Raw genomic sequence first — 23,151 nt, forward strand, 5'->3', positions numbered from 1 at the left:
TTCTGGATTGGGAGGGGTCCAGCAAGGTGTGGTCTTCTAGGTGTTGGGTGAGTTGCTGGCTGATCGCTTTCTAGGCTTTTTACTGGATAGAGGAACAGATAGGCTGCTAGTTTTTTAGTTTGGCTGGGTCTGCAGATGGGGTTTTCAAGAGAGGCCTTACTTCAGCGTGTTTCCAGTCCTCTGGGAAGGTGGCCATGGTAATGGAGAGTTTAGGATCTTTCTGAGCTAGTCACCGACAGTCTTTCTACTGAGGTTGAAGACTGGGTGGGGGCTTGGGTCAGTGGGTGCTCCTGAGTGCACGGAGTTCACGATGGAGATAGTGTCTTGTGTGGTGAAGGCGGGGGGGTCTCGTGGGTGAGCAGTTGTATTGAGTTTGAGAGAGCTGGTTGATTGTTGGCAGCAGAAGTCTGGTGATTGACGTTTTTGTAGAAGGCTGAGATAGTTTCGTTGAAGTCCGCAAGGTTCGATAGTTCCTGTGAGGGAGTGAGGTTCTTGGGTGCTACTGGAATGGTGAACTCCCTGATGAAGAGCTCCTTACCGTGGTTTGCGCCAACTTGGATATGGTGTGCTAGGACGTTACTTGTGGTCTTACTTTTTTTTCTGATGCTCCACTTCCTTTAAAGTTGTCTGCAGTTGCATTCTGATGGATACATCTGCCAGTGGAGTCTTCACCTTGTGAATATCCCCTGCGCCAGCAACATTCGTAAACTTTTGTAGCAGTCCACGCCGATTAGGTCGAAGACTACGTCCGACACTGCTCCGCTCGCGACTCCGCTGACGTCACCGGCTCCATAAGACCTTGTCGGCGTGATGACGTTAGTTCCTTTTTTTTTCGCGCCGTCGACGCCAACGGATTTCAGGAATCTCTCTGTAGCTATTCTTGTTACTTTTGTTTTCTGCTGGTTTCTTTGTCTTCAGCGAAAAGGTCGACAGTCTGGATTCAAGCCTTGTCGAGAATGTGGGAAACATGTCGATAACGGATCCGCATGACTGTGTGGTGCCTGTCATCGGACCATGATGTGGAAGGATGCTCTTGCTGCTGCAAGATGAGCTCCAAGGCTCTTAAGGAAAGGGAAGCGAAGCTCTTCATTGCCAATATGAAGAAAGAAAAAAAGAGGCTGGAGGAAGTCTAGGTCAAGATCGAGGTCGGCGTCCAAGTAGACTTCGGGGTATGCTTCTAAATCTAGGAAGCACAAGAGGAGGCATTCATCTCGATGTCACTTGGATAGGGATGCGGTTCCGAGATAGACGTCGCCCTCCCGACACCGTAAGGACTTTGTGTCTCCCTCGCCCGTTCCGGATTGCAGTTCTGGCGTGCAGTTCCTCTGTTAACCAGCTTGCTCTTTGCTTAGTTCTGACCTTGGCTGTCTTGGTGGGTGACGGAGTAGTATTTGGGATACGTTTTTTGTTGCTAGTTTCGGGTCGTATAGCGTCTGGGAGGTGAAAATGTGGTTGAGCATGCCAAAAGATGTGGGTAGACCCTACCCACATCTTTTGGCATGCTCAACCCCATTTTCACCTCCCAGATGCTATACGACCCAGTGACCAGCTGCTCGAGACTGATGCTCATGCTCTCCAGGAGGTCGGGGTGTTGGAATTGCTGGGGCCAGTGAGATGGAAGTTGAGGTCCCATAGAAAGATTAGGTTCTGAGTAGATTTTGAGTGGGGTGATGAGTACTGGGATGGTGGTTCAAAATCTGGGTATGGTCCTGGTCTGTATGCAGTGGTGTTTCTGGTGCTTTTTCAGTCTGTGTGGAGTAGGAAGTTGAGGCATTCTGTTACTGGTGTCTGGTCATCAGGGGATGTCGTGGACCAAATGGTGTCCCTGTAGATAATCGCGAACCCATCCCCCTTCATGTTTGTTGGTCCAGTCCTGGTGTTGTCTTGTAGCCTTCAGTATGGTCACTGACATCCTAAACAACCATCCAACAGTTTGATTGGTTTATATTAGAATTTAACCAAATTAGTCCTATTATCACATATGCAGAACAAATGTGGTTAAAGGTGTCCTTTCTGAATTGTAGAGGTGCCACCAGACTGTTCAGCACTGAGGTGGCTACCACGAATATACATGTATGTGTTCCAATCTCCCTGCATGCAGAAAGAACTATTCTACCTATGGGGCTTGCTTAGGAACCCCTACCATGCAGACCTAGGATTAAAAGTAACAATTAAACTAAATGTCTTTTGCACACTTGCCATACAATGTCACTGATTTATTTGATCAGTTTTATTGATTTTAGCAGACTTAGTACAAAGCCTGCTCTGTGCAGTAGGCAGTGCACCACAGGATTCCAGTGTACAATATTGAAATGGAACTACATAATATAGTCCCATCACTGATCACAAATGGTTGGCATGACCATCGGGTTCCAGAACACCGCAGTCCCCCACTTTAGTAGGAAATCTAAACATTAAAAATGCTGCTTAGAGCTCATGTTCCTCTTTAGCAAAATGGATGCTGCTCCTTTTGGGCATCTTATACTAAGACTGTTACTGGCATAGTTGGTGTGGGTTGGGCAGAACTTAACCTAGCATTAACAGCCGTTCACTTAAAGCTGTGCAGTCAAATCATGCCTCATGAATAGGAATCAACTGATACTTGGGCCGCACACAGATCCTTAGCACAGTGCTACAGCAAGCTTAGTGCAAAGAACTGCTGGCTGAGCTGTAGGACAGTCCTGACTGCTAGTTTATTCCTGTCACCTGGTGTCCAAATGCCTTCAACTTAATACAGACTATAATCGCTACTGACTCCATGTGAGAATGAAGCTTAGGAGATCTGTACAGAAAAGCAAGGCAGAAAATCCTTGGGCAGATTGCTGGGCTCTTGCTTTATTGCAAGGGTGAACACCTGAGGGGAGACCGTGAAGGTTTAATTATGCATCACATATATATGAAAATGTTGATTTCATTCTCAAGTGTGGCTCTTGTTCTTGCTCCAGGGTGCAGAGGCAGCGAATGTGACTGGGCCAGGGGGAGTGCCAGTCAAGGGCAGCAGATACGCTCCAAACCGCCGCCGTTTCCGTCGCAGATTCTTCCAGCCCAGGTTGGACCAGCAAGGGGAGTCTGGCGGGGAAGGGGCTCCCTCTGAGCAGATCAGTGAAGGAGAGCGGACCGAAGACTCCTCACCGCAGCAGCAGCGACCACAGCGGAGGCGCCCACCACCATTCTTTTACCGTCGTAGATTTGTGCGGGGCCCCCGTCCCCAAAATAGACAGCAACAACCAGCATCATCGGAGGTGAATGCCTTACTTGGACCTAGTGTGTAGGCTAGCTTTAGCAAATTTCTGTACTGTACCAGTAGAATCATGTAATTGTCAGACATGACCTTCTGAACTCTGCTATATTGTAGCCATTACCTCAAACATTTCAGCATGTGTAATATTCACTGACTACTTCTTATTGCGCATATAAATAACGTGGTTTTATTTTTCTTTCTGGTCTGAAACAGATGAAGCAATTTTATGTATCACAGACCATGCTGTATCATAAGCCTTCTCTTTATTATTGCATTGAAAGAACCAACTTCACCTGTACATGTGTGCAACAGTAAGAAATACAAAGTAAAGACCCAACCCCCCCGTTGCTGAAATTTAGACCTTATCAACAGTTCCCCCCCACCTTTACTATGATGCTTCAATTTCCCTTAGCATCTGCTTTAATGTTCTCTGATCTAGATATAAATGTTTGTAGGATGCTATTGTGTACACCAGTTTATTATTTATCCTTTTCTTAGGGTACTGAGACAGAGGAACCCAAAGACACTACTCAGCCGGTTCAAGATCAGCAACCTGCAGAGGCAGGTCAGGAGAGGCCCCAACCACGTCGCTTCCGCCCTAGGTTCCGCAGGTACCTACAAGTCAGTTTTTCTTGCAAAACCATGTCCTTGCTGGATATTTTTGTTTATGGTCCACGAGGATGGACGCAAGCTGGTTGCAGGTAAATGTAAGACATTAAAAGGGTTGTTATCTCTCATTTTTGTCTCCTTTTTCAACAACCAGACCTTTCCGCCCACGTCCCCCACAGCAGCCTACAACCGAAGGAGGGGACGGAGAGATCAAACCAGCGCCAGAAGGAGCTGCACGCCCTGAACCCCAACGACAGCGTAACAGACCTTATTTTCAGCGCAGGCGGCAGCAGTCGACAAACCTGGCACAGGCTGCTAAGGTAAAGTGCTCTTTATGGGGATATGACTAATGATGGTGCAGCCTTGCAAGTTGCGGGTAGACTTCCCTGGCATGTGAGCATTTACTTATGATCCACTCCTCAGTTTGACTACATCCTTTGTGGCCTTTGTAGGCAGCCTGGTATGCTTACATGTCTAGATGTTGCAAAACGTCAGGCATAGTAAATTAAATAACAAATTTATACCTTTCAAACATGGTTTCCCATTTTGCCTTGCTTTCGACAATGTATTTCATGGTGTACTGTGGTAGTGGAATGTGCCTCTGCTGGGCATGAAAAACTAGCAATAGGATTAATGAAGACTACATTTTCTAAGCAACAGGTTGTAGTATATTACACCTCTCTAGAATGAGATCTATTGTAGATTAAGTTCTTATGAATTCAATGTCATAAATATTGTGTGCTTACAGAAGTGAATCTTAGATGTAAGCCTCTAGGGGTGTTTGCTTCAGAGAAATTCTCATTTTGTTAGCATCTTGAAGGAGTTTTAAGTTAGTAGAACTACAAAAAGGTGTAGACACCCCGTATTTTCTTAGGTCCTAGACAGGCCTACGTATGTGGAGTTCTACCTGAGGGTTGTTCTGGATAGTATTTAAAATGGTAAATGAGGCAACTGGCTTCATAATGGTGCAGGTTAAAGCTCATTCTTTAGGAATATGAAAGTGCAAAGGGGTTCCTAAACTAATAGAACATCGCCTCCTATATGGATTTCAGAATGTAGCCTGATTTATCTAGTATCCTTTTGAAAACCATAAGAAGGGCTCCTTACAGTAAAGGCTTCGGAAACATTTTTTTTAATCCATTGATTTGAACTGTCAGTGACAGGTTGCTACCTGACGTGGAGTCCTCATTCTCTTTAAGTGAAGCTGAACTTTTATTTCAGTTTTGGTTTGATCCTGTTTTTGTCCCCCTTTTTTTAGTTTATTAATGTAAGACTTGGATCTAGGTTTGAAAGCCTTGCAATTATGTCTCAAGCCACCATGTGGCTTTCAGAATTACAAATCAATTCTCTTTGCTTATAGTTGCAGACCTTTTCTTAGAACTTAAGTTACTTTGGCAGTTCTAGTTATTGATGACATTTGGAAGGAAGGTCGAAGTAGCAGATTGCTTACTTAATCTGCCTGTGGAAAACAGTGTGCTGTCAGATACGGATTGACAGTGCTCAACCAACAAGAAGGCTTTTCCTGAAGCAAACCAGTTTCAGTGAAATGCTCTTTACCTTGGATAGCAGACACCAATTAAGGCTTCCTGCAGAAAAGTGAATGGTAATGCTGATCAGACTGTACATAGTGCAGTATTAAAGCAGTCCGATCTTTGTTGCTAGCTAAGACTTTAGTGAAAAAGAAACCTGATCATAAAATAACCAGAAGATTAAAAGTTGTGATGCACTCTTTCATAGTCGCATCTGAGTCTCCTATCAGCTGAGTCACACTAATATTTCCGCAGAAGTTTAATTTTTAACATAGCCATACATTTTCACTTATGTGAAAGAGCCAAAGTTAACCAATGAGAGCACAGTGAAGAACTTTCCCTAGAGCCACAATCTGATTTCTATTCCATGTTGCGTGGGATAGAGTACCTTTGAGCTCTGCTCTCATCTCTACTGATTGGCCTATTTTGGATCTTTTTTATCCTTTTCCACCGTTTAGTCACTTTGTAACAGATTTCTACTGTGGGTACTTGCTTCAGGTGGAGTTCGGGCCATGTCGATCTTCTAAATGTTTTTTTAGTTATTGTGGATCTTGTGGAGAGACTCTACGTGGATCCTCACAAAGCTTATATGGATGCCTTCTTACAGGCTCATACAACTAAAGACTGCAATATTTGCAATATTTTTTGTTTAACATCCTTTACAGCAGGGAAGGGAGGTTGCTACAGTGTTTCCAGAAGTCCCATTTCCTCAGGTGCAGTCTGACACCTAATCACCTAAGGCCCGGAGAAGGCTCATTCATAACATGTGTTCAAACCGTTTCTGAGGAGGAACTTTCAACATCGAACAAGCCACCTTGTAAACAATCCAGAAAAACCGAAAACTGCCAGCCAGCCCAGTGCAGCTCCAGAAAAACTGAAAACTGCCGGGCACCTAGTCCATGTCCTGTGGGATTCCATAAGACATGTCTGTCTATGCCTTCTACATCAGAAAAGTCAGCCTTTCTAGTTCTAGCCCATGTTTGAGACCGCTTACCTTTGTGTTGCAGTTGATTAGACCTACATCACCACAGACTCCTTAGATAATACTTTAACACCAGCAGAGACACCATACACTGACAAAATCAACAGTCTCCGGCTGTACCATCAGCAACCAAGTGTCCTTTGACAAAGCCACTTCCGATTGTGCTGCTAACATCCAATTAATGAGTGAAGAAACTTCAGTCAACCCTGCTTCCGCAGTATACATCACCTAGCAAGGTACCACAGCCCTAACAAAGGTATTGGATGCAAAGAATTGTCCATTTGGTCCAGTGTACAGTCCAGTGCAGCTGAAGGTAAAATTGCAGGCTTGAGTAAGATGCCTTCAGTTTTATCTAGGTGGAAACAGTATAACCAAGTAGGGCATAGTCAACCTGATCAGTCATTTTATGATGTGACCTTGAACGGGGTCAATGGCACGATGATTCTGGTTATGAGCCATGCAATGAGCCATGTCACTGCTCCGATCGAAGGCTGATAAAAGTAGTATAGCACGTTAACAGAAGGGCCAGGGAAACCAGCTACTCCACATAAACTCCTAACACTAGCAGAGTCAATGTTTTTACCCTTGGGGTTTCAAGCAAATGGCAGTAACTTCTAAGCCATGAGTCAGTCCCACGTCATCACCCTTATCAACTGCCCATGGGGGGGTCAGCAGTACCGATGATTACCAAGGCTTTCACCATTCAGTGAGCCCAGTATGGGATGACTAGGTTGGACTGCCAGCATATGCACCTAACCTGCCCCTGGTACCCTGGTAGATGACTGCAGGTTTTCTTAGAAAAAGGTGATTGGCCCTTCACGGACTGTTTGAGGGTCTGGATTACTTACATGATTCTAGAGCGAACATCTTTATTTTTTTTTTACTTTTATTTAGTAGTTTTCACATGGATAACATCATGACGGCTTGCAATCCGTGCACAGTAGTTACACTTGTCGGACAGTGTACACTCCAATACTACTCCGCAATATTAATACACATGATGGTATTGTCTTATCAGATACGTAGGCATAGTACATTACACATTCAAATCTCAGGTAGTGATGGCACATGTGGAACATGGACAGTACAGCACATTCACGGCAACAGCCCAGCCTTTTCTAGAGCGAACATCTTTCATTTACACAATAGTCATCAATTACCTTATTGCACTCATGTTGCTTCCATGTTCTTAAATATAATGCAAATGCCATCACTATCGTGCATGTCTGTGCAGTTTGCCCACTAAATTTCATCCACGCAAGTATTAGGAAAATATGGCCTTTTTTTTAATTGGGATGCTGCTGCATGTCAACAGCTCCAGCTAGATATAAGATGGATTACTATTCAGATTATCTCAGCCCTGCACTCACTGTTCTAGCAGTCCATTTGCCACTGCACACAAGTTTGCTGGTAATGTGCATGCAGAAGTTTACAATGGCTAAAGGTGGCACTGATGCCTCAAGAATGCTGCAGTGTCCTGCAGTCTGCCATTGTTTGTAAGCCTGCTGGTATGCATATATGGACGTGTGAGGATTTATTACATGGTATGGCTTTGTAGCCTTACCCTGGAATACACTTGAAAAAACTGTTTGGGTCAGTCCGGATCGTTTGCACAACCTTTAGCTCAACCCCAGTTAGCTATGGCTTCGAGTAGCAAAGCTTAAAGGAACTAGTATAAGGCTTTTAACAGTACCAAACAGGCCACAAAACATGAAAGTAAAGCACCAGCTAATAAAATGGAGTTATCCTGATGAGGATACTGGAGATGCACAAGGATGCTACAGTTGCTGAACGGTCAACGGGGGTGCAATTTTTGGTTATTTCTCAGGCCAGGTGGAGTGACACTGGCCACAGAAGTCTGAGTCCCTGAAAGCACTCCCCCTTTTTTTTTTTTTTGATCGTGCAAGGCCAGCTGCGCCTGAGCTACCAGTCTTCGGGTACTTCTGTCCTTGTGAAATCCTTTGGGATCCCTCTTGAGCAACCAATCTGGACTCCGATGACACGAGTCTGGCTGACTTGGGCTCAGCTTTTAGTGTTGAAGGATTGGTCTCTTGGGGTGCCCAAAGGCAGCTAGCAGTAAATCTCTTGTGGCTAGCAGCTTGCTGGTGTGGGCTACTTTAGCTGCGGTGGCCCCGGTGCGGGCTCCTGGTGGGGTTCAGTCCATGGTTGAGTCACTCTCTTGGTCTGGTACTGGGTCACGACTTGTCTCTGACCCAGAAGCCAGTCTGCTCTTTGCTAGCCCAAGGTGCAGCAGGTGCAGTCCAGCCTTTGTGAAGTCCAAGGGGCATCCAGACAGTCCTCCTTCGGTTCATGTTCCAGTTCCGACATAATCTGGGGTGGAGGGTATTTGCAGAAAGTGCCCTGATGCGGTCAATAGCCATCGGGCTACCAGGTCACCTCCCTCTTGGTGATTACTCTCTGGCTATGTGTGGTCTCAAGCAATCCTGGAGTGCACAATTCTGACCCCTCTCGATCAGGACCCTTCCTTGGATGTCATGAGCTTCATAGCTTACCTTTGAGGTGTGGCTATCTGAAGGCTGCATTGCCCAGGGGTTAAACTGGTTTGGGCTCTGTCCTGATCTCCAGCATTTGTACCTGAGGAAAGGGCCGACCAATAGAAGTGTGAACATAATCTGCCTACTGAAGGTAGCTTCGCCTTTGAAACTCTCCTTGTGTTAACACCCTGAGTGGCTTCCATTGAAAGGCAGGTAACCCCTCACCCTATAGCAGGCTGCTGTAGTTCCTAAGCCTGGGAGTTGTTACATGACTCCCCATGCGGATAGAATGCGGTCTGTTGGCAGTGCCTGTTTGAGGCTACTGGACAACCGGTTCACAGTGGCAACTTTGTAAAAATTGCATTGCTTTAATAAACTAGACCCTTTGGTAAAGTCTGGTTTAATGCCATGATTAATTTGATTCCTTACAGTACTCAGGTGGGTAATCCCATTCAGAAGTTTGCTGGGCTGAGGGGGGGGTCAGCCTGTAACCAATGGGGACATTAGCCCTTCCTCAGCAAAACGGCAATTTAGAAGTGTTGCTGTTAAGGCATATATACAAATACATGTCCTACTTGGTGATACAGCTACCTCTTAGGGCTCAATAGGCCTTCCTAATGGGAGTGTTGCATATATTGCCAAAGGAAAGGGGGGCTTTAACATGAGTTTAAATGGCATAGTCGCGCTAGCAGTGTTGCCACTGCCGTTCCAGTCTGCAGTGGCAGGCTGAGAGCCGTTTTGTACATTCACACAGGGTGGCAAACAGTGCTGTATCCCTGGGTGGAGACACTGCCTTTCATGCCCTGGGTACCATATACTAAAGACTTATAAATCAGTCCTTGCCAATTGGGGTTAGACAATTCAACAATTTATAATGGGTTAGAACACTGGCACCAAGGTCTGGTTAGCAGGCCTCCGTGAACTCAGAGTCCAAAAACAGCAGCTAGTAGTCCAAATCGGGCAAAACGTGGGAGAAGCCTGCTAAAAGCCAGTTCTCTTCCAGGGGATCCTCATCAATAGTCCTAAGCATTAGAATATTCCCGCCCATGCGCGGGATCCCGGAAACAGTATATCATATGTGCCCCACATATATGTATCCATACATATATACCTATATGTATACACAAGCAACTGCAGCCAATAAAGACTAGAGCTGAACATGTTGTAAGGAATTTCCACTATACATAAAAAAATAGCATAAACACGAGAAACAACGTAACTTGTTTAGAAACGGTTTTAATGCTCAAATTCTTATAAATCACTGAAAGCATAGGAAGCTCCCAGGCTGCATTGCAAATACCCAGTCTAAAAAGACTGAAAAGCTAACTAATAGCTGCATAGCAAAAAACTGACACCGTGCCTTTAAGGCACACCTGACCCCCAACTTCCCATCATGCCTCAGGGGTGGCAGTTAGGTCAGTTGTTCTTTCCGGCTCCTTCTGGAAGGATCCTGGCAACAGAGCTCCACTTTTTTCTGAGTTTGTCAGAAAATATTGTGTGTTTTTCAACTGTTTTTTCCCTTACTTCGACGTTTTACATCTAAAGAAGTAGGAGGCTGTCTTTTTTTAGGCAGTTTGGGGCATTTTTTCTACCTTAAAATGCCATCTCTTTTCGATCCTTGCCCTGCTTGTGGCAAGAAGGCGGCCAGGACTGACTCTCATAGGGTCTGTATCCTGTGTCTACCGGAGGATCATGATTCCAAGACGTCCTCACTGCCAGAGCCTGTCCAAGAGAACTTTGAAGGACAGAGAGCGAATTCGCATTTATGGCCTGGCACAACCATCCAGAGGACGATCTCCGTGATGAAGGGTTCCAAGAGGCCTAGAGATACATCTAGAAGCAAGTCCTCTCGTCCTTCCACCTCAGCGTCGGGACCGGCGCTGAGAAAAGATCTTCCAGTAGGTCATGTTTCCATGAAGACTTTCGACAGCGGGCTCGCCGTAGAGAGCAGGTACGTCGTCTAAGTCTAAGTCTAGACCGCCATCGTCAACTCGGCGGCGATCGGAGTCGAGAACCAGAGCCTCTCCGCCGTCGTCAACCCGGCGACTATCGGCGTCGAGGAGCAGAGAACCTCCGCCGTCGTCCACCCGACGGCGATCGGCGTCTAGGAGCAGGGAACCTCCGCCGTCATCTCGACGACGATCGGCGTCTAGGAGCAGGGAACCTCCGCCGTCGTCAACCAGGCGACGATCGGCGTCTAGGAGTGTCACCCCTCCGTCGTCGAGGGCACGATCCCCTCCGTCGTCGCGACTCCATCAGCGATCGACGTCGAGAGGGAAGAGTCCTCCGCCGGCGTCATCCAGACGTTCGGCGTCGAGGGTACCATCCACGTCGAGGTCGAGAGTGGCAGCATCTCCGCCGGCGTCAAGACGGCGTTCGGCGTCGAGGGAGAGAGGGCCTCCGTCGTCTGCTTCACACTGCCGTTCGACGTCGAGGCGGCATTCTTCGCCGACTGAACATGGCCGCCGGTCCACATCGAGGCGTCGTTCGACGTCAAAGAGGAGAGTCCCGGCGAGAAAGAGGGCGAAGCCACGGTTCGACATCAAGACCACGCTCGACGTCGAGGCAGGCCTCGGACAGGTCAGTGGTCTTGGCGACAGTCGGCGTCACGCCATTCCTCCTCACGCTCAGGGGCATCTCCACGACCGGCAATTCCACGAGAGTCTGCCAGCCAACTCCGCAGGTCTTCCCCCCTCAGACTCAAGGGACCATTTCTGCGGTACGACTGTCGCCCAGATGGCTGCTGCCAGCACATCATTGGCAGGACTCAGGGGTTACAAGGAGACTGCGGGAATCTGTCAGTCAAGTGCATGACTCTCCGCTGCAACGGTGGGTGGAGGCAGTGGACAGAGCAAGTCCTCCCAGGCCAGCACGTGAGAAGTCGCCTGAGAGCCGGCGGCGCAGATCGCGCTCCCCCAGGTGGGAGGGGCGTTCAGCCGGATCACGGGCTCGTGATCATCGCCGGGATCGGAGGTCACCATCAACATCATCTTCCTCGTCCACCAGGTCCTCAATAAGGGACTATTCACCCACGCTATCGGGCAGCCCAGTGTCCAGGGTCTCGCCCATAGACGACATCAACACCTACCATGAGGTTCTGCAGAGGGGGGCACAGAAGTTGGGGATTGAGATGTCAGTCCCCCAAGTCACCACATCGGTGATTTTCGAAACACTTCACCAGAAGTCTGCCTCTCGTCCACTGCTGCCTTTGGTCCCAGGGATCATGGAACCAGTCATGGACACCTTCCTCACCCCAGCGACCGTCAAAGCGGTTCCGGCTCGTATCCTCAAAAAATATAAGCCGGCTACCTCTGACCCTGTCTTTGTAAAAATCGACCCTCCTGCCGACTCAGTAATAGTGGCGGCTGCAAGAAAGGGTCATGCTGTATCGGCGTCCTCTTCCGTTCCTCCGGATAAGGAGAGCTGAACCCAGGACTCCTGGGGGCGCAGGGCCTGCTCGTACGCAGCGGCTTCCCTCAAGATCTCCAGCGCGGCGGCGCTGTTGGGCAGATACGATGGGGCTCTCTGGGACTCTATGGAGCGGTTCAAGTCCAAGCTCCCAAAGGAGGACCAAAAGGACTTTGAAGAAATAGTCACTGAAGGGTCACTGGTGGCTAATCAGTCGATTAGCACGGCGGCGGATGGTGCGCTGCTCTCAGCCCATTCTTACACACACGGCGTATGCGCCAGGAGGTCGTCCTGGTTGCGGCTGACAGGGCTCAAGCCAGATGCGCAGCAACGGATTTTAAACCTCCCGTTCTCTGGCACCTCCCTCTTCGGCACTCACACGGATGAGGAGATGGGGCGCATGAAAACTGAACTGGACACCCTCAAAGCTGTGGGGTTGGAGAAGAAAAAAGAATTCAAGCGCCGTTTTAGACCCACCCAACGCAAGGGGCCTCAACAGAGGGTTCAAACCCCTCAGTTGTCTCAGAGTAAAACCCAAGGAAAATCGCAGTTTTGAGGCGGAAAGTCCACCAGGGGCAGAGGTGGACACCAGCAACAGTCCTCCACTACCACAAGAGGAGGAAAGTCATGAGCTGTGGCTTCCTCTACGACCGTTGCCCACTCCAGAGGGGGGGAGGGGGGGAGGGGGGGGGGGGAGTGCGTCACAACATCTAGCAGAGTGGGACAGCATCACAAAAGATCGCTGGGTGCTGAATATACTGCGAAATGGATATGCGCTACGTTTTCGAGCGCGTCCAAAAGACATACCGCCAAAAAAGTCCCGTCCTCACCGCTTAAAGCTGCTTCAAAAGGAGGTGAGGGCCCTTCTGCTAAAACAGGCCATAGAAAAAGTTCCTCCTTCGCAAATCGGAAAAGGAGTGTACTCCCGGTACTTCCTTGTGCCCAAAAAAGATCAAGAGCACAAGTTTCGTTCGATTCTGGACCTTCGTCTCCTAAACAAAGTCATGGTCAAGGAGAAGTTTTGTATGTTGGCGCTACATCAAATATGTCCACATCTGCAAGTAGGGGATTGGATGTGTTCGGTGGTCCTCCAAGGTGCGTACTTCCACATTTCAATTGCGAGACATCACCGCAGGTACCTGCGGTTTGTGGTCGGAAGCAAGCATTATCAGTACAAAGTCCTTCCTTTCGGGCTCAAGTCGGCTCCGCGAGTCTTCACCAAATGTATGGCAGTGGTGGCGGCTTGCCTACACAAGCCGGGTCTATTCGTCTACCCTTACTTAGACTGGTTGCTGAAGGCTCCATCCCAGCAACAGGTGAGGAAAGACTTCCAGACCTGTCTGAGACAGTTGCATGCTCTCGACCTTCAAGTCAACATGGCAAAGTCCGTGCAGCAGCCCACTCAGACCATCCACTACCGTGGCTCCTTTCTGGACACTAGCTTGGGAAGAGCGTATCCTTCGGGGGAGAGACTGTCTTCAATGAAGAGGAAATGCAGGCTTATGCAGCAGATGCAGAGGCCGTCAGCCCGGCAAGTAGCATCTCTGCTGGGATCCATGGCGTCCTGCATTTTTCTCATTCCCAACGCCAGACTGCGATTGCGACCTTTGCAGAAAGCTCTAGAGGACCAATGGGATCAGTCCACAGGCCGTTGGGGAGATCAAATCTCTCTCTCCCAGGTGGCGAAATCTTCCCTTGCATGGTGGACTCGTCAGGACAATCTGATGGTGGGAGTCCCTTTTCACCAGCCACTTCCGGTGCAATCGGTGGTGACAGATGCGTCGCTGCAAGGTTGGGGGGCCCACATGGGGTGCCTCCAGATACAGGGTCGGTGGTCTACAAAAGAGCAGGGCTACCACATAAATATGCTAGAACTCCGGGCAGTCCACCTTGCTCTAAAGGCGTTCCTCCCTGCCATCAAGGCCGATTCAGTCCTGGTGCGGACCGACAACACCATGACCATGTTCTACCTGAACAAACAGGGCGGGACCCGGTCACGTCCTCTTTCCCTGGAGGCACAGGCGATCTGGCACTGGCTGCTCGCCCAGAACCTCTCGGTAGTGGCAGTGCACCTTCCGGGGGAGTTGAATCTCAAAGCAGACGCACTCAGCAGGCACTTCGAAGATCAGCCAGACTGGGTGCTACACGACGAAGTGGTGGCGGACCTGTTCCATTGTTGGGGCCGTCCAGAAATCGATCTGTTTGCAGACAAATTCAAAATGCCACGCCTTCGCGTCCAGATATCACCGTCCAGGGACCAGGGGGAATGCTCTTTTGATGGACTGGTCAGGGACATTTGCCTACGCCTTTCCGCCACTGCCTCCGATTCCGAAGGTGGTATCCAAGCTGCTCAGATCCGACATGAAGATGATCCTCATAGCTCCAGACTGGCCGCGCCAGTGGTGGTACCCGGACCTTCTCCATCTGTCGGTGCAACCTCACAGGCGACTGCCTTGCAGGCCGGACCTGCTGTCCAAGATGGGCGGGAGGATTCTGCATCCCAACCTTCCCTCACTGAACTTAACAGCATGGCTCCTGAGGTCCTGCAATACGGACACTTGGGTCTGCCGCCTGATTGCATGCATGTTCTGAAAGAAGCGAAGCGACCCTCCACAAGAGCGTCTTATGCGTTTAAGTGGAAGAGGTTTTTCATTTGGTGTAGAGAGAATCGCCTTGATCCTACGAAGGGGCAGGAGGATGTCATTCTCCCTTACCTTCTGCACTTAGCGAGATCAGGCTTAAAGTATGCATCAATCAGGGTCCACTTGTCTGCCATTACAGCGTACAGGAGGTCTCCCAATCAACCTTCTTTTTTCCAGATGCAGGTGGTCAAGGGTTGAAGAAAGTTTACCCCCTGTTCGAAACCCTTCTCCTCCGTGGGAGTTGAACTTAGTATTGTCCAAATTGATGGGCCCACCTTTTGAGCCAATCCACAGAGCTTCCTTGCAGCATCTGTCTTGGAAGGCCGCTTTTCTGGTAGCCATTACATCGGCACGCAGAGTAAGCGAAATCCAGGCGCTGTGTACTAAAGAGCCGTACACAGTTTTTCACCAGCACAAAGTGGTCTTGAGGGCACATCCATCTTTTCTCCCTAAGGTAGTGTCTGATTTTCATATTAATCAGTCCATTTCTCTTCCATCCTTCTTCCCGAACCCAGCGACCCCGGCTGAGCGGTCGCTTCATTCCTTAGACCTCAAGAGGGTACTTAAATTCTACCTAGAAAGTACCAAAGGCATCAGGAAGACTGATCAACTATTTGTCAACTATGGCGCCATGAGAACAGGCTTCCCAGCAGCTAAGAGATCCATTTCCAGATGGATTGTTTCCTGCATTACCCTGGCCTACCAGCTGGCGAAAAGGCCCTTACCTTTGGCCCCTAAGGCTCATTCTACTAGGGGGAAAGCGGCCACAGTAGCTTTCTTGCATGATGTTCTCATGGCAGAGATTTGCAAGGCGGCCACCTGGAAATCGGTTCATACCTTTACCAGGCACTACTGCCTAGAATCCGCTTCCAGGGCGGATGCCCAAGTAGGCCAAGCCTCCTTGAGGAACCTTTTTGGGTAGCTTGGTCTATCTAAGCATACTGTTCATTCTCTGTTTCTTTCCTTTGCCCGCAGGGGGATGAGGTGAGGCTCGCTATTCTATTCTAATGCTTACGACTATTGATGAGGATCCCCTGGAAGAGAAGGATTAGTTACTTACCTGTAATCCTAGTTCTCTTCCAGGGGTATCCTCCTCAAAGTCATAAGCAACCCTCCCGCCTCCCCGGGCAAAGGTGTGCTATCTTTTTCAGAGGTTATTATTTTTGTGCCATGACTTTTCAGTCTCCGCAAAGAACAACTGACCTAACTGCCACCCCTGAGGCATGATGGGAAGTTGGGGGTCAGGTGTGCCTTAAAGGCACGGTGTCAGTTTTTTGCGACGCAGCTATTAGTTAGCTTTTCAGTCTTTTTAGACTGGGTATTTGCAATGCAGCCTGGGAGCTTCCTATGCTTTCAGTGATTTATAACAATTTCTGCTGTTTTCTGAGCATTAAAACAGTTTCTAAACAAGTTGTTGTTTCTCGTGTTTATGCTATTTTTTTTATGTATAGTGGAAATTCCTTACAGCATGTTCAGCTCTAGTGTTTATTGGCTGCAGTTGCTTGTGTATACATATAGGTATATATGTATGGATATATATATGTGGGGCACATATAATATACTGTTTCCGGGATCCCGCGCATGGGCGGGAATATTCTAATGCTTATGACTTTGATGAGGATACCCCTGGAAGAGAAGTAGGATTACAGGTAAGTAACTAATCCTTTCCTTACAACAAGCCTGTGTGCTTTTTTCACGGAACAATTTCTGGCCTGCGTGTTCATGAATTGACAATTACTAATATTTACAGGGATCAGAAACTAGATAACTTCCTTGAAGTTTCTGGGTGACCATTTTAAACGTTCCACCCGTGTGGCTCTCACTTCATTATAAGTGCCTCTGTATTTTTTGCTGACAATTGGTTTGTCTGTTCCCTCTTTCCTCGGATGCTTTTAAGAAATATCCATGCCTGGCTTGTATTGTAACCCATCTGAACAGTTTGTTACATTGATGACATACTAATGACCGCACTGAATTTGATTTTTTGCTTAAGTTTCCACTGCAAAGATACCTATCTTGACCTTCAAGTTAAGGTCCTCATTTGGAGGTCAAAATTAATTGGTTTAAGACTGAACACACCACGACGATGACTACTAACGCGTCCCGATACCTTCAAGGCTCTAATAAACTGAGAAGAGCCCCACTTATCGTTACTAAGAATGAAGAAGCCCAATATGGGACTTGATGCTTGAGTGAAAGAAACCCAGGTGATCTGAACTATTTTTCACTTTGTCAAGCCTACAAAGTTAAAAGAAAGGCTGTCAACCAATGCATATAACCCTTGGGGACCAAAGCCATTCACAAGAACGTGAAATAACATTATCATGTACTGTTTTTATTGAAACTGTGTGAGAAATCTATTCATCCTGAAGGTGGCTCTAAATATTGGGAATCCACCAAAACGAGTCGATGCAAATTGAACACTAAATCTGAAACACTGAGTGGTGCAATAGGTAGCAATGATTTTACAGATACTCTGTACCGCAAATAATGATTAAAACAGATGTTACTTAAAGTCATTTGGCACTTCTATTTGATTATCCCGGTCTGTTTATATATTTAAGCAAGTGCTTGGTTAGAGTAGGCAGCCCTGAGAAATCATGCAGAAGTACAGTTTGTGCATGGAGTGTTAAAGGCTCTCCCATTTCTTCCACAAGTAGACCATATTTGCTGCCAGTATGCAGAAACATTTTCTTACTCCCATAAGACATGGACCATGTCCCATCCAGTCCCTCCCAAGCTTCCAACAGTGATTTTCATACTCCGTTTAGCCATGTGAAGCTTCACCAATGACTGTCATGGTAGTCTTATGCTTCTGAAGGGCTTGTGACTTTTATTAGTCCTCATTGTACATAGTGGCAGTTAAAATTGTCATGGAGCTTGTTTTTTTAATCTTTTTTTAAGTGTTTTGAACTTTAGTTTTTGACCACCTCAACTACTTGCCATTGAGGTGGACAATTATGTTCTATATTGAAGTTCATGGAATTGTCATTACATTCAGATAAGTGAATATTGTGTAAATGATGGCAGCACTAGAAATGTCCATGTGCTTTTCTTGATAGAATTAATGCAGAAATTATGACTGAAAAGTTTAATATTCTGATGTATGGCATGGCTTTATTCACTAATTGAGAGGGCTTGCAGATGCTTTGAATTCCAAAGATCTGGCTTGATTTTTCTAATTTCAAAGATCTGCCATGAGCCAGTCAAAGCAATTTCCATTGTTAACCACATAGAAGGGCCTAGTCATAATTCAGACAACAGCAGGTCCCTGAAGTATGGCCCCGAAAAATATGGAATGTAGGACCCCACTCCAACCCCCCCCCCCCCCCCCCCCTCCTATTGGCAATAGTATCCACCATGGCTGCAACCTGATTTAGGAAGATGTGAGACAAATGTGATTTTCACCCCATTCTTGGACTTTATGCTGTAGAATAGCTTTGCAGAAAAGATTCTGCAGGAAGCCAAAGCTTAAGTTGAAATAACTGGGCGATGGATGTTGTCTATTGGTTGCAGACAGTTGTCTGGAACCTTGTTACAAAGGTATTGTAGACTGTGATGCATGTCTTTAGTCTGGGGTCTGAACCAGGCTCCTGGATGCTATTCGATGGAGTTGCTCTCTGGAGGAAGCATGGGAATTATACACTCCAGAACAAAGACAGTAAGGTTCGAAGCGTACTGGCACAAAAACATGAGTACTTTTGAAGATGCATTGGAAAAGGTCAGATGTCCTTCTGAAGAGGCTACCAGCTGTAAAAAACGGTTCCAGATGCACCAGCAATCATACAATTCTCCAGTATTCAATCTTTCATAGATTCACATGCTTGTATCTTCCCTGTCGTCATGGTGGGAGTCAGTAACAGAATGACCACAGCAGTAGAAAAAACTGCTTAGCAAAATCCCATAGGGAATCCTAATATTTGGTAACCAAACCTCAATATTTGGTCCAAGAGTCAGCCAATCGGCTGCCAGCCTTGACATCATACTCCCCAGCAGAGCCATCCTACCTCAGATTTCCAACCGCCTTCGTGTGAGGAGGAGTCTCCCTGAGCCTTGCTCAGTTTTGTTCTTTTGAACTTTTGACCTCTTTTCAACTGAACGTTCTTTCTACTGGATTGAGGTACTGTTTCATATTTTGCTTACTATGGCTGAAAGCTCTAAAAAGAGTCTCTTCAGGCCCTGCAGATCCTGTGGGAAACCTAGACTGTTTTCTGAAGAGCCACACAAGGACTACTTGTATGGTCTTCACCCTAAACATGTGCCTAAGGACTGTAAGCATTGCAGAACTTTTTCTGCGAAAACCCTGTGTGACTGGGAGGCACGGTTACTGTTGTGGTTTCAAAAGGTCACTTCAGATTCTGACTGCAGAGGAAACAAAATCACAATCCTCTAAAAAGAGGGAATTTTCTGCTCCTGGCGAAGAAGGTAGATCTTAAAAAGCAGAAAACTAAAGACAGAGGCTTCTCAGTCTTCTCTTCCTGATACTCCTCTTAAAAAATCTACAGGGTCTAGAGAAGTTTCTTGAGCTCAGTCGACGAAGACTGGGGCGTCGCCGGCATTGATTTCAATGAAAACGTCGACAGCTCCGTCAACGACTGTCGACGACAGTTGTGTCGACGGGGACTAAGACGTTGTCGGAGAAAGGCCCATCGACGGGGAGACCGGGTACGACCTAGTCGACGACTTAATCGTCAGCGACATCGACTTCGACAACCACCTCGTCGACGATAATTCATATTTCCTCATCGACGAGAACTCCGTCGACGGGAGCTCCGTCGACGGCATATTTTAAATCTCCCAAGGCAAAGACGGCAATTTTATTAAAGCCTATTCCATCAGGCTCGTCGAAGATGAAGAAATCTTCAGATTTTACCGGCTTCCTCCATCCAATCTGCTGGAATTAGTCAGAAGATGAAGAGTCATCAGGAGTAGCATATAGTCCGTCTAAACTTCAGATAAAGAGCCAGGAGACTGACGATTAAGAATATCAGGAGGTTCAGGAAGTATTCTCTTTCCAGGATCGTCCTGCGCAAAAATCAAAAAGATATGAGTCTTTTCAGCAGTCATATGACTACGAGGAGGAGGAAGAACCTCAATCTGATATGAGAGGACACTATATCCATGCCAATTTCTCTAGTAACAGACTTGCGTCTTATGATAAACGATTATCTACGCTTCCCTGAGGCTAACACTCAAACCTCGAATACTTCATCTACGCCTGCTCATATTCAACCACCTCAACCCTCTCCTAACATTTTAACTCAGAAAATTCAATCTCCTCCTATTGTTACAATTAGGGATGATTTAGAGGAGAGTGATGCAGATCAACCGGAAGGGGAACTTCTTCAGGATACTCAGGTTGGGGATGAGAGGGATCAGTACATTCTACCCACTACACCGTCTCATCACCATCGCCGGCGAACTCTCCGCCACAAGATATTGGAGTTTTCAATGACATTATGGAAAAAGCATTGGAGATTTGAGCTTCCGCTTCTGGTACAAGAAGCTGAGTGTTTCCTCTATGATTTCAAAGAGGATTCACGGAAATCCATTAGATCTATTCCAATTATTGCTCACATTTGGGAGGCGGGGATTGAAAAGGAGGAACCCTGCTTCGGTTGCTTCCTCGGTGCCCCGGATAGAGAAGAAATATAGAGCACCAGAATCTTCTCCTGCTTGTTTAATTGGACATCTGCGGCCGGAATCTGCTGTGATGCAAGCCGCTCAAAGACGCTCAAAATCCGGTTTCTACTTCTGCTGCTCCCCCGGGTAAAGGGAGGCGAATGGATGGTGCAGGGAAGCGTTTTGCTGTGATGGCAGCGTCCTCCATTAAAGCTGCAAATGCGTTGGCTCTTATTAGCAGATCTAATAGGCAGATGTGGTCAGATATAGCACCTTTGCTGGCTCATCTACCAGAGGATAAGGAGGAAGCGGCTGCCATTTTACAAGATGGAGCTAGGGCGGCTTCGGAATCCATAGACCTTGCGATGGATTTGTCTTCGGTGGCTTTCAGGCAAATGGCGGGTGCAGTGGCCCTCCGGAGGCAAGGATGGCTTAAAGCCACTTCTGGTCTAAAAGAAGTGCAAGCAAAAATAGTGGACATGCCGTTTGACGGAGAGAATCTCTTTGGAAAACATGTAGATGATGCCCTCCAAAGTATCAAAACTGACACTGACACAGCGCGTGCGTTGGGTCTCTTCAGCAAGGCAGATTCCAGTCCTTTCGTAGAAGAGGATCTAGAGGACAATATATACAAAGATCTTCTTACCAATCCAATAGATACCAGCCATACAATCAGCAGGGGTATCGCCAATTTTCCAATACTCAACAATTTCGATCCTCAAACACATACCAGCAACAGCCCAGAGGGAGGTCATCTGCGAAAGGTAAATCGCAACAATCTAATAGACGACAGTGACTGTCGAGGCGCCCGTCGCCTGTTCAAATGTCAAGAATCATTACCTTTCCTCCTTTTATCCGGCTTGGCTGTCTAACAGACAGATGGGTTTTGGATGTGATTCAAGAAGGCCATACCCTGGAGTTCATACAAAAGCCTCCAAATCATCCTCCTATACGCAGGAAACAAGAACACCTATCAGCCCTCAAGGCGGAAATGTTCTCTCTTCTACTAAAGGAAGCAATAGAAGAGGTTCTGCGCCTTCAACGAGGGAAAGGCTTTTATTCGCATTTCTTCTTAATAAAGAAAAAAGAAATGGAGGCAGGTAATAGACCTGAGAGGTTTGACCAAATTCATCAAAAAAACTCTTTTCGAATGTTATCCCTACAGGAAATACTCCTTGTCTGCAAGGGAGATTTGGCATACCTGGACCTCTTAGATGCTTATTTTCATGCCCCAATTCATATAAATCAGTTTCTTCGTTTCATGGTGGTGGGGCGCCATTATAAATTCAAAGTATTGCCTTTCGGTCTGAAGTCTGCGCCAAGGATCTTTACCAAATGTATTGCGCCAGTAGCGGCACATGTAAGTCTTCAAGGTCACCAACGATTGGCTCATAAAAGGTATTTCGTTCAGAGAAACCCAACAATCTCTGCAATGTTGCATGGACCATTTTAGTCTAGGTCTCAATCAACCTAGAAAAGTCGCATCTCTTGCCATCGCAGTCCCTTCAATTTCTGGGAGTTATAATTCGCACAAAGGAAGCGAAAGCTTATCCCTCAGAGGAGCGTATTAAAAAAATCATAAACCTGGCGTCGCATTTGCAAATAAAGTATGTTTCAGTGAGAATCTACAAATCATTGCTGGGGATGATGTCTTCCTGTATTCCTCTACTTCCCAATTTCAGACTTCACATGAGGCCTCTTCAAGAACTGCTAGACAAGCAATGGATTCAGTCTCAAGGATCCTTCGAAGATCAAATAATTATCACTCCTCAGATCCTAGAGGCCCTGTCATGGTGGAAGGTCAGATCATTTAACGGAAGGACTGACTTTCAAACCGCAGAATCAGTTTTGTGATGATGACGGATGCTTCACTACAAGGTTGGGGAGCGCATCTCCAGGAACTCGAAATTCAGGGTCACTGGTCAAAACGCGAAGCTCAGCTTCACATCAACTTGCTGGAGCTAAAAGCTATTTTCTTGGGACTAAAAGCATTACTCCCCAGGATTCACAATTCCACAGTACTTGTCAAGACAGACGGTTCAACATCGATGTTTTACCTTCTAAAACAAGGGGGTACAAAATCAAAAATCCTGTCTAAACAAGCGCAGGAAATTTGGAAGTGGCTTCTGATTCACAACATATCTCTCCAAGTCCAGCACGTTCCAGGAGTGGACAACACAAGAGCAGATGTTCTGAGCAGATCGTCTAATCTTTCTCACGAGTGGGAATTGGACCAAAGACAGCTTCTCAGAGAATTCCATCTATGGGGCACTCCATCGCTAGATCTGTTCGCGGATCGCCACAACTCAAAATGCAAACACTTTGCAAGCAGGTTTGCACAGAAAGGTTTGTGGGGCAATGCTCTTCAGATGTGCTGGACAGGGACGTTTGCGTATGCATTCCCTCCATTTCCACTAATATCGAAAGTCCTGAGATGAAATCGGAACTGTGCCATTTGATTCTAGTAGCCCCAGCATGGCTGAGGCAAGCTTGGTTCGCCGAACTTCTCAAATTATCAGTGGCACCCAGGATACAGTTTCCTTTAGTGCAGGATCTAATCACTGTGAACAACGGTCAAATTCTTCATCCAAATTTGAAATTGCTGAACTTATCAGCATGGAAC

General features: G+C 47.0%; 1 protein-coding gene across 2 annotated transcripts in view; it reads left to right on the plus strand.

The window, feature by feature from the left end:
- Nucleotides 1–23,151, plus strand: part of YBX2 (Y-box binding protein 2) — a 400,311-nt gene that overhangs the window by 263,102 nt on the left and 114,058 nt on the right. For both annotated transcript variants that reach the window (XM_085638013.1, XM_085638012.1), the window contains exons 5-7: nt 2,946–3,242; nt 3,740–3,852; nt 4,005–4,170. In XM_085638013.1, the coding sequence (XP_085494139.1) occupies nt 2,946–3,242; nt 3,740–3,852; nt 4,005–4,170 (576 nt within the window). The remainder of the gene's footprint in view (nt 1–2,945; nt 3,243–3,739; nt 3,853–4,004; nt 4,171–23,151) is intronic.

This window comes from Triturus cristatus, chromosome 12 (assembly GCF_964204655.1).
Source record: "Triturus cristatus chromosome 12, aTriCri1.1, whole genome shotgun sequence".
NCBI classification, from domain to species: Eukaryota; Metazoa; Chordata; class Amphibia; order Caudata; family Salamandridae; genus Triturus; species Triturus cristatus.